The sequence below is a fragment of the Papio anubis genome, chromosome 16 (genome assembly GCF_008728515.1).
Source record: "Papio anubis isolate 15944 chromosome 16, Panubis1.0, whole genome shotgun sequence".
Classification (NCBI taxonomy): Eukaryota; Metazoa; Chordata; class Mammalia; order Primates; family Cercopithecidae; genus Papio; species Papio anubis.
This window is the reverse complement of record NC_044991.1, coordinates 44,553,432-44,565,363: the sequence shown is the minus strand read 5'-3', so window position 1 is coordinate 44,565,363 and position 11,932 is coordinate 44,553,432. Positions and strand designations below refer to the sequence as shown.

General features: G+C 42.7%; 1 protein-coding gene across 6 annotated transcripts in view; it reads right to left on the bottom strand.

The window, feature by feature from the left end:
* Positions 1-754: 754 nt before the first annotated feature.
* The window catches only part of SEL1L2 (SEL1L2 adaptor subunit of ERAD E3 ligase), a 106,585-nt gene continuing 95,407 nt past the window's right edge, over positions 755-11,932 (bottom strand). For 3 of the 6 annotated variants that reach the window (XM_031656108.1, XM_031656111.1, XM_031656110.1), the window contains 3 exons: positions 10,403-10,575; positions 1,561-1,689; positions 755-959 (listed from right to left, as the gene is read on the bottom strand). In XM_031656108.1, coding sequence (XP_031511968.1) covers positions 837-959; positions 1,561-1,689; positions 10,403-10,575 — 425 coding nt within the window. In that variant the 3' untranslated portion in view covers positions 755-836. The remainder of the gene's footprint in view (positions 960-1,560; positions 1,690-10,402; positions 10,576-11,932) is intronic. The other 3 variants (XM_031656109.1, XM_031656112.1, XM_031656113.1) reach the window with 3 other exon arrangements.

The window sequence follows — 11,932 nt, the reverse complement described above, 5'->3', positions numbered from 1 at the left end:
GTGCCACTCTCATTACATCCATTATCCCACTTCATCTTCATATCAGTTGTCTAACATAGGCATTATCCTTCCCTTTTTGCACACCGGGAAACTAAGGCTCAAGAAGTCAAATATTGGCTGGGTGTGGTGGCTCATGCCTGTAATCCCAGAACTTTTGGACGATCACTTGAGGTCAGGAGTTTGAGACCAGCCTGGCCAACATGGTGAAACCCCATCTCTACTGAAAATACAAAAATTAGCCAGGCATAGTGGTGGGCGCCTATAATCCCAGCTATTCGGGAGACTTAGGCAGGAGAATCACTTGAACCCGGGAGGCAGCGGTTCCAGTGAGCTGAGATCTTGCCACTGCACTCCAGCCTGGGGGACAGAGGGAAACTGTGCCTCAAAATTGTACAAGGTCTATTTGTACATTTGTATCTTTATCATATTCTGAGGGATCTGGATTTCTGCCTTCCCCAAACTCCACCTTCTCTTCACCTTAGTTTGTCTGTAGGAGTCAGGAAACCCAATGTGTCCTCTTGACAGAGAAGAGGTTGTTCTAACAACATGAAAAGGGGTGGTCTTTATTCGTAACGTGGGACCAGGTCACCAAGATGACAGATGGGTAACAAGATCTTAGGTGACCAGTTCCCAGCATCCCCCAAAGGGTTTTCTCAACTAAGCAGGAAGTCTGAAGTTGTTTCTCCAGGATAGTCCCCAAGTCTTGTCCATTTTCCATCACAACCCTGAGCGGAAAACTGTAGCAGACTCTTGATTTGGATGGGAAACTGTTTATTTAGCGGGAATACCTTGGAGTGAACTGGTTACCGTTAGCAGGTTTTCCCATGATCCTCATCCTACCCACGGTGATTTCTAAGCAACAAAATCAGCCCAGCAACAATGAGGCCAATCACAAATAAGTCCCAGTGTGGTCCAATGGTGTTGTCCGGTTTCAGCCAGTTCCATCTCATTGTGAACTGCTGGCAAGAGACATTCTGTCAAAAACAATCCAAGCTTCCCACCTCCACTCAGAGCCACTTACTCTTCCCAAACCCACTGCCACCAACCCTCCTCCCACCCATTCCCTTTGCTTCCTTCAGTCTTGGAAAACACAATCTTTGCTTGCTTACAACTTCCACAAGGGGTGTAAATAGCACCTTTAGAATAACCCCAAAGATTTAGACACTTTACGTTTTTTCAAACGGTAGCTCTTTGTGGTACCCCTTGCCACCTGCCATCTGCCTACCAGTCTCGGCTATTGATGGTAAGAACTGTTTTGAAGAAGTATATATAGCACATGCCACTGTGCTTAAGGCTTTGAATGTAATGTGTGCTGGAAAAGAACATCTGCTGAATGAATTAATTGCTTATACTGTGAAGTGTCAACACATACTCAGTAGAACACATAGAATTACTCTGCATGGCAAGTGTAAGACTTTGAATTTGACTTCTCAAAGGAAAGCCAGTCCACAAGAAGCTCCCCAATGGGCCTTGTCACGTTGTCCCTAGGAGTTGCTCATTGGAGACTTTCAGAGCATTGGAGACTTTCAGAAATTCAGGACTTGTTCAAGACAAACTTACATTAAAAAACAGAATATCCCGGAGCAAATGCATAGTTTCCAGGTTCATGAGGGCAAAGAACACAGGTATGTAGGCATCTGGACTCGTTTGAGCAGCCATGTCGTACAATCTTCTGGCCAAGTGAATGTCCTAGAAGGAGAAGAATAGCCCATACCCGTCAGATTCTCTAGGAGTAAGTAAACAGACACCGCTGTTCAAAATATCAAATGTAATTAAGGGTACAGGACTTAAGATAGGGAGATTATCATGGATTATCCAGGTGGACCTCAGATAATCAAGTGAACATTTAAACAGAGTTATCTCCGGGCTGGGGGTGGAAGCAAGACAGATGTGGTGGAGGGCGACTTCAGAGAGATCCTCAGCATGAGGGACTCAACTTGCCATTGTTGGAAGGGGCCACATGGAATGAGAAGGAATTTGGACAGTCAATAAGGAAACAAGAACCTTGGTCCTACAACCTCAATTAACTGAATTCCACCAAACAACTGGAATGAGCCCTGCAGTGGATTCTTCCCCAGGGCCCCCAATAAAGAACATTCTTGATTTTAGCCTCGTGAAACCCCAAACTGAAGACCCAGTCAAATCACCTGGGCTTTTGGCCTACAGAAACCATGGGATAATAAGCTTGTGTTGTTTTAAGTCCCCAAATTTGTAGTGATTTGTTACGGCAAGCATAGAAAATTAACACAGTCTCCAGAAAGCTTTCTTGGATACCCCTGTAACAGCTCCTAATTGTGATTCCAACAAATAGGGTGGAGAATAGGGCCAGGCACAGGGGTTCATGCCTATAGTCCCAGCACTTTGGGAGGCCAAGGCAGGTGGATCACTTGAGGCCAGGAGTTCGAGACCAGCCTGGCCAATATGGTAAAATCCTGTCCCTACTAAAAATGCAAACAGTAGTCAGGTGTGGTGGTGCATGCCTATAATCCCAGTTACTTGGGAGGCTGAGGCACAAGAATCGCTTGAATCCGGGAGGCAGAGGTTGCAGTGAGCCAAGATCGTGCCACTGAACTCTAGCCTGGACGACAGAGTAATACTCTGTCTCAAAAGAAAAAAAAAATTCTACAGTTCTCTAAAGTAAGTCAGAATACAGGTAGTTAGTGATCATCATCTAAAATTCTCATTATCTTCATAGTACTTACCATACCTAAAGTTTTAGAATTTATTTATTCATTTGTTTGTCTCCAGGTCCTCAAAAACAAGGACTTGGACTCTCTGTTCACCCCCGAATTCCCAGTCCTTAATGAAGGGCCTAGTACGCAGTAGGTCTTTGATAATACTTATAGGATGATGAAGAAACTATTTTTGGCTCTCATGTTGAAGACAGAGTCCTCAAATGACATAGTACTGTATTTTCAGGAGCTTTTTTTTTTTTCATGAATTATGCCATGGCTTTCTTTTTCATCCACTCATGCCTTGTTTTATGTGTTTGTTTTATTTTTGGTTTGCCCAAACAGAGTGACCATAGGCAAGGTGGAGCTGCTTTTAAAGGTAAAAAGTGCCCTGGGCCAGTCCCAGAATTAGATTTTGCTTGGGTGCCCATGGGCTATTTTCAAAAGGAAGGGAAGAAGAAGAGGAATTTTTCACAAACTGTGGTCATCCTAATATCTGTCTTTCTTGCTCCATTACCTAGGCTTCGATACTTGTGAATCATTGAGGCCTCTGCTAAAACTGTTTTTGTTTTGTTTTGTTTTGTTTTGTTTTGGTGGGGGGTTGATGTCTTCTCTTAGCTGTGTTCTGCTTATTATAGCTTAAATATTTTCCAAAGCTTTATGGTCTGGAAAATTGATTTGTTGAAGAAAGAGGAATGTTCTTGCTTAAAATGCAGTTCAGGAGATTGGAACAAATCTTCCTGGAAACATAAAATAGATGTTGTAAAAACTCTAATTTGTGTCTCTGATTCCAACAAATTCAGTGTTCGTTTGAAAGCACCCTGCAGATGATAACAGCTGGGTCAGCCGCACATGTGAAAGACATATTGACTTGAACGGGACGTTCGGGGAAAAGGGGCCTTTGTCAATATCTCAGGCATTCATACTTATTTCTTGTTTGAGGCAGTCGATAGTTATTCATTTATTTCTTGTGGTAAAAGCATTACAATCCAGTCTCTTAGTATTTTATAGTAAAAAATAGTGAGAAGTACCATTAAAGTGGGATGAACTCACTCCTTGTCCAGGAGACCTCACAATTTGCAGTGTGTGTGGGGCTGGGGGGTGAATGTGAAAGCCTTTCTTTAAAATTCCCAGAGAAGGAAATTCCTGAATGCTTCCAGCTAACTAGGGCAACTCATATAAAATAAATTTTAGTACTAGACTAGAAAAGACTCCTCATTCTTTGACCCTATTTAGTAAAAAAATCTAAGTCATGCAAACAAAAAAATCTCCTCCTGATGGTGTTTTGATGATGACCACAGTTCATTAAATGAGAAGTCCACTACATACCCAGTCCACTTAGATTTAACTTTTCTGTGGTACATTTGAATTTATTTTGCTTTAAATTCAGTGATTAAAGAGATTATGTAAACCGAGCTGCAGACTCTTGTTAAAGAACATGTTTCTAACTAAAATGATATGTCGATACTGCTCAATATTTAGATGTTCAAAATAGCTTCTTTTAATTCAAAGATACAGAATTCTCCTGCAGTAAAGTAGCTGGTTTATGAAAATTTTACAATTGCCCGATGCAGGAGTTTCCAGCCCCAAATCTTTGGATGTCAAAAAAAATTTCTTATACTGGGACAGAGCATGTGAATGGGAAGGTCGTTTTTGAATAATTTATTCTTATTTTCTTTTTATAAATATACCATATGTTAATTAGAGGGAATTTGGAAATATAGAACTGAACAAATAAGAAAAAAAGCCACCCACAATCTCACTGCACAGAGATAACTACTGGTAATATTTTATACACATTCTTCTAGCATTTCATGTATATTCATATATACATACTTTTTAATTTAGAAATTTTTTACTCAGCATAATATTTCATCTTCTGCTTTCTTAACCTAAGAATATATTTCAAATAATATGCTGTGTCCTAATATATTCCGCTAGTCTATAATTTTTTTTTTTTGAAACAGGGTCTCGCCATGTCACCCAGTCTGGAGTATGGTAGCAGACTCTTGGCTTACTGCTGCCTCCGCCTCCGCCTCCGGGGCTTGAGCAATCCTCGCACCTCGGCTTCCCGAGTAGCTGGGATTACAGGGACTACAGGTGTGTGCCACCATGCCCGGCTGATTTTTGTATTTTTTTTTTGTACAGACCGGGTTTCACCATGATGCCCATCTAGCCTGGGCATCATATATAACATGGCTTCTATTTTGAAGCATTCTCGTTACTTGTAGAAATTTGTTCTGTAACTAATGGAGCTATACACACACAAAATACTGTTTTTGTATATTTCTGGTTATTTCCCTAGGTGATAAATGTTTATTTCATGAAAAGTTATGATCATTTCTAAGAAGTGTGTTTTCTGTCCTGCCATATTTCTGAGAGGGCCATTTTAAGTATCTAATTTTAACTTATCCTTTCCAGAAAATAATTCTGGTGTTTAAAGCTTCAGCTGTAACACTCCATGGGTGGTCAGACCAGACAAATGAGAAATAAAAATGCATTGTGCCATAATCACTTTTGTTTTTGACAGGTCTATTTATAATTTATTTGGTAGATGTGATTTTGTTTTCTCTGCAGAATCCAAAAATATATGTTATCTAGTAGGTCTACATATATGTATTTGAAACTCTTCCCCAAAGGATAATTTCCCCCGCCTTTCTGTCTTACCTTAGGACAGCTTTCCTATCCATTGTCTTTAAACAGACCTGCTTTCTTCCATTTAAAAAGCTTGTCATGTGTTTCTCGTACTCCATGGTACAAACATACTTTTGAACAGGACCTGGCAGTCCTGATTCCCCTACCTGAGTTAGCTGTTACCTCTTTAACATACTGTGGTACTTTATTTTTAATTCTTTTCAAGTGTGTGTGTGCCTATATATGACCGCCATTTTAGGCTTAACAGTAGCTATGGACAAGTCTCTTCTGTAGTGGACCGTGAGCCCTTTGAAGGCTGTCTTGTTCTTATTGTATCCCCAGAACCAAGCACAGGGCTTACTGATACAGGAAATAGTCCTTGATAAATATTCGAGTGAATAAATGAATGAATGAAAAGCAGAGTGCGATACCATGGTGGTTTAGAAGTAGATACCTTTTAAATCTGGGGGTTCTGGCCGGGCGTGGTGGCTCACGCCTGTAATCCCAGCACTTTGGGAGGTTGAGGCGGGCGGATCACGAGGTCAGGAGATCGAGACCATCCTAACATGGTGAAACCCCGTCTCTACTAAAAAAAAATACAAAAAAATTAGTCGGGCGTGGTGGTGGGCGCCTGTAGTCCCAGCTACTCGGGAGGCTGAGGCAGGAGAATGGCATGAATACGGGGGGGGGGGGGTGCGGGGGGGGGGGGGGGCGGGCCCAGACCCACACCAGCGTAACACAGAGGGACCCCCCCTCTAAAAAAAAAAAAAAAAAAAAAATTAGCTGGGCATAGTGGTGTGCGCCTGTAGTCCCAGCTACTGGGGAGGCTGCAGTAGGAGAATCACTTGAACCCGGGAGGCAGAGGTTGCAGTGACCCAAGATTGCACCACTGCACTCCAGCCTGGTGACAGAACGAGACTCCCTGTCAAAAAAAAAAAAAAAAAAAAAAAAAAAAAATCTGGAGTTCCTTGAAGGATTCCTAAAGGAGATGACATTGGGGCTGTTCTTTGAAAAATGGACTGGTTTTCAATGGGCATAAATATGGGTTAAGATCATTCCAGCAAAAGGATGGTATCTCAGGAGGGCTCAGGCCAAGGTCTTTGAGGGGAAGGAATAAGTAGCCTAGAATCTAGATAGGGCAAAGTGCTGTATCACACCGTTATTATCAAGGTAGGCTAGGTCACTGGGGGCTTTGAATGTGGAATAGAAGTCTGGACTTCATTTAGCAATAAAAAGTAAATAAGATTATTTTTATTTGTGTGTTTGCTTGTTTGTATTTTTTGGCGGTTTTATTTGGGGGAGAGGGTAGGATAGAGGGGTGGGTAGGATGAAGGAGGTTACAATATCAGAGTTATACTTTATCAAGAATGACCTGGCAGTGCTTTGTTAGATGAATTATTTATTAAGATAATGCTATCTGTAACAAATCCCCAAATTTTAATGGCTTAACACAATAGAAGTTTATTTCTCCCCCATTCAGCATTCCAAAATGTATATTGCTGGTTGGTAGTGAATTTTCTTCATGTGGTAATTGTGGGGCCCAAGCTCCTTCCATCACCTGGTTTTGGGGTCCCCTAAAGCCTTTGTATCTCCTGGTGCCTTCAGCCGATGGATGGGAAAGCGACTGGGGGCAGCCCCATCTACTTCTTGGCTGCCTTAGCCCAGGAATGACACTCTTCACTTTCACTTCCATGCCCTCGGGAGAGCTAGCACGTGGATCCAAAGGAGGCTGGAGCCCTCAGCTACAGAGTCCTCACTATGGCACGCGGGTCCAAAGGAGCCCTCGCGAGAGCTGGCACGCGGATCCAAAGGAGGCTGGAGCCCTAGCGAAAGCTGGCACGCGGATCCAAAGGAGCCCTCGCGAGAGCTGGCACGCGTGATCCAGAAGGTCAGAGGCAAGGTACAGACAGAAGGGATGGCCGGGAGGGGATGGGCAACAGGCCTTGTTCATGGTGCAATTTCCAAAGTACTTACAAATCAAGTATCAACTGAAAAACTGTTTGTTTTTTGAGTATTTTTTTGAGAGGGAGTCTCGCTCTGTCACCCAGGCTGGATCTTAGCTCACTGCACCCTCTGCCTTCGGGGTTAAAGCTATTCTCGTGCCTCAGCCTCCCAAGTAGCTGGGATTATAGGCGCATGCTACCTTGCCCAGCTAATTTTTGTATTTTTAGTAGAGACAAGGTTTCGCCATGTTAGCCTGGCTGGTCTCAAACTCCTGACCTCAAGTGATCTGCCCACCTCAGCCTCAGAATGTGCTGGGATTACAGGTGTGAGCCACCACGCCTAGACCCTGAGAAGCAATTTCATAACAACGTGTGTGTGAATGCTTGTGTTTCTAAACTACTTCAGGTCCTCTCCCAATTTCTCACCAGGCATTATTCAGTGTTCCCAGAACAATGATGCAGTCAGTCCTGGCCCAGTTTAAGACAATGAGCTCACTGGCTGAGATGCTTCTCAGTGAAGCTACTAGGATAACTCACCTGCCTCATCCTAGCCCCAACTTCCTTTCTGAAAGATGGATGATAACAACAATGACCCATATTTTAATATTGATTTACCAAGAGATGATTTATATCTAACTTTCTTCCCCAGAGGTCTTAAATGTCTGCATGTTTATAAAGCAATACTCTGTATCACCTTCTTTGATTCTCGAAGATACTGTAGTAGTGGTATTATACTCATCTTTCTCACTGGTTTGCATGAGGATTAACTAATAAAGAGGATTGCGAAGTGCCTCACTGAAGAAATGCTTAATTACTTGATGACTTAACTGCTGGGAAGGCGTATTCTCCTACTCTGTTTTCTTTCATTTGAACAAGCTTTGGGCTTTTAATTACCAGGATATTCATTTTAAGAATTAGAGAAGGTGATAGCGCCTTGTTAATTTGACTCTGAGATGGCAAGATACCTTTGGGTACTCGGTTATTGTTTTCCTAATTGCTAAACAAAAGAAACCAAATAAAAACAAAGGGCAATGGTCCCTCGTTAGCTCAGCCTAAAATTCTCATATCCCGGTGGGAGGTTACTAGTAGTCTCTGCTTTTTTGTTGTTGTTTTTAATGTAGAGACTTTCTGTAGGAAAATAAAATAGACTTCTGATTGAAAGAGACTGAACAAAATGAACTATCCATGATTTAACAAGAACCCTGGCAGAAAAGAACAGAAAACTGGCCAGAGAGAAACTTCAAAGTGTTTTCCTGAATGTATGAAACGTATGTCTTAACAACTACTATTTGACATTGCGAAGGAAGTGCTTAGGAAAGAGATCAGTGGTGACTCCAAAGAGAAAAACCAAACCCTCTGATGGTCCGCCAGCCAGGCACTGGCTCGCAGTGTGCTCTCCCCAGCATTGCTGGCTCTGTGTCCTGAGAGGACACCCTGCCTGTCCCCAGGGACTCAGGCAAAATGGCCTCGCTTAGGCGCGAATACAGCTGTCAGGGCGACCAAGTCCTTTCTGAATAACGTGGTGGTGCCGGGGATAGGAAAGCTAACATGGATTTGACACATGGAGTGGGGTCACTTCATCCCTTCTATAGACAGTGCTTCTCCCATATTATATTTTGCACTAGGAATGATGAGTAAAGAAAGGCTTTAATCTTATTGAAGCCTTACTTAGCAGTTGCTCTAATTCCCTTTTGATCTAAATAACAGTCATTCTACACACTGTTTGACTACAAAGCCCTTTCACAAAAGCTTATTCATTTTATCCTTAAAGCCTGGGGTAGGGCAGGTATCTGTTTTACTGAGGTGGATAATGGGTGAGGGACCCAGGGATGGCTAAATAAAATCCTAAGAATCATCCAATTTAGCTATCCCATCCTGTCCCATTCTTACCCACATTTTACAAACATAGGAAGCTTACACCTGCTAGAAATGGGGGAAACAGACTGGATTTGGATTTGACATTCCACTGCTTAGGGTGCCAGGGCTAATGAAAAATGATCAACCAAAAGGCAGGCTGCAGGGGAGGACAGGACGGCAGGGATCCATACCTCTGAATAAGAAGCCCTTCACTGTGCACCATTAGCAATAGGAAATTCCCTACCAATAATTCTCAATTACTAGCACAACTGGAAGAAAGAAGAGAGCATAGGAAAGCCAGCAATTCCCACGTTATTTGGCTCTAGAAATGGAGCCAGGAATATAAACACCGAAAAGAAACACATGCTTGAGCACCAAGAATGATTCACTGCAAGGCCCACTCTTTCACCAAAAAACAGGGTCAGGCAGGGCTGGGTTCAAATTCTGGCTCCACCATTAATGACCTCCGCAAGCTGCTTGGCCAAATGACATAACCTCTCTGCACTGTGGCTTCCTGATGCGTACACTGTGGATAGTTCTAGGGCTTATCTCATTGAGTGGTTGTGTGATGTAAATGACAGAAACACATAGCCCACTTAACCCAATGCCTGGCTATTGCTATCATTATTGGTACTGAATACACCTGTCTCACTCTGTGAGACCCTGATGTCATCTTCTGCCTTAATTACACTCACTGTCTAAGAGATTTATCAATACCACATTGTAGTGCTGGCTCTTTTTCTAAATGAATATGACTCATTGCCTCAAGTCAAGTATAGTCCTGGGGGACTGGAGATTCACTCTCTTGGGCCTTTCTAGAGTATCCAGCACTAGGTCATGTACACAGTAGGTGCTTCATAAGACTTTTCTGGATTAATACCACCTTGGTATCCAGCTGTGGTCTCTTTTCGCTTTCTCCTTGTTCCTGAGAGCTTGAGAACCAGTGGAAATTTTAATGGAAAAAAAGGCCCAGAGGTGAAGGGAAATGGAGACAGGGCCTACTGGAAAAAGCATGTGCTGGAAAAAGCAGGAACTTATTAATTGAATTGGCCTAGACTAGATCTCTTCTACTCACTAGTTATGTCTTTGGCATAAATGCAGAAAATAACTTCTATCTCATAGGGTTCATATTGGAGTAAGTAATATGTATTGGCACATGAGAGGGATTTGGCAGATGTTAAGTCCTTTCTTTCCTTCCTCCAGATTGAGGACATCAATGAAATTCAAAACATTTACACATTTTCTCTTCCCACACAGATGTCATTACTAGGTTTGAATTATTACCAACACAATTACCTTTGCGATGCCTAAGCCATGTTCATACATATAAGCCAGATTGAACATGGCTTGTGCGTTGTGGTATTTGTCGGCTGCAATGCTGTAGTGTGTGGCTGCTGTTTGATAGTCTTTCTTAGTCCCATAGCCATAGTAATGGTAATCTCCAATTTTTACTCTAGCAAATGCATTGCCTGATAGAAATATTAGAAAAAGAAGAATCATAACTCAAATGATTTATGTATAGTTCTCAGGAATTCAACCTAATAATCTTGTTTCAGTCCTTTAAAATATATATGTATCTATAACCAGGTATAAAAAAGAACCCAAAACACTCAGAACCCCAGAACTGGAATTAGATATACTTTATGCAATACAAATATAACACTCAATGCTAACTGTCTTCATTATAGTGTAACATCCATGGTATAGTACAATTTTATTTTATTTTATTTTTTGAGATAGTTTCATCCTTGTCGCCCAGGCTGGCAGGCTGGAGTGCAATGGCACATTCTGCAACTTCTGCCTCTCAGGTTCAAGCGATTCACCTGCCTCAGCCTCCCAAGTAGTTGGGATTACAGGCCCCCACCACCACACCCAGCTAATTTTTTTGTATTTTTAGTAGAGACGGGGTTTCACCATGTTGGCCAGGCTGGTCTTGAACTTCTGACCTCAAGTGATCCGCCCGCCTTGGCCTCCCAAAGTGCGGGGATTACAGGCATGAGCCACCGCACCTGGCCAAATGTTCTTAAAGAACAAGAAATTACCAATTTTATCTTTTAATTTTTTTAAGTAGGTTAACTCTTGGGAAGCTGGACCCCATCCCTCCCATTCTCAGATGTCACTCCTGAAGCTCTACTCTCCTGCGTCACCACTGTCACCTTCTTTCCCAGATCAATCCCATCTGCCATTCAAACACGCTCTAGCATCTTCTATGAACAAAAATAAACCCTCTCTTTATCCTGTGGTGTCTCCTACTAGCTCATGCCCCATTTCTCTGTTTCCCTTTTCACTGAACCTTTTCAAAAGTGTGTTCTATGCTCGCTGTCTCCAAAGCTTCACCTCCCACGGACTCTTCAACCCACTCCAACCTGGCTTCTGCCCCGTTGCCCGTGAAGCTGCTATTTTGAAGGTGGTAGATGGCCTTCATACAGCCAAATCCATCGCCACATCTCTGTCCTCATCTTACCCGACGTCCAAGCAGCACTGGCGTGATGGGCCCCATCTGCCCAAGCACTGTCCTGTCGGAGCATTGATGGCACTGCCTTCTCTTGGTTTCCCTTCTACCTCATGGGCTCTTTATTTCAAACTCTTGCCTGACTCCTCCTCTGCCCAGTTCCTAAATGTGGAATGTCAAGGGCTTGCCCCTAACTCCTTTTTTTTTTTTTTCTCTTTCTTCTTTCCCCTCTTTTCTCTTCTCTCGCCTCTCCTCCCCGCCTCTCTCCAACATTCTGCTTCATCTCAACTCTTTCTCTGGGTGACCTCGTTTCGTTCCATTGACTGTCTTTATTAACTATTTCTAAATTTATATCTACCATCTTTCTCTCCCCG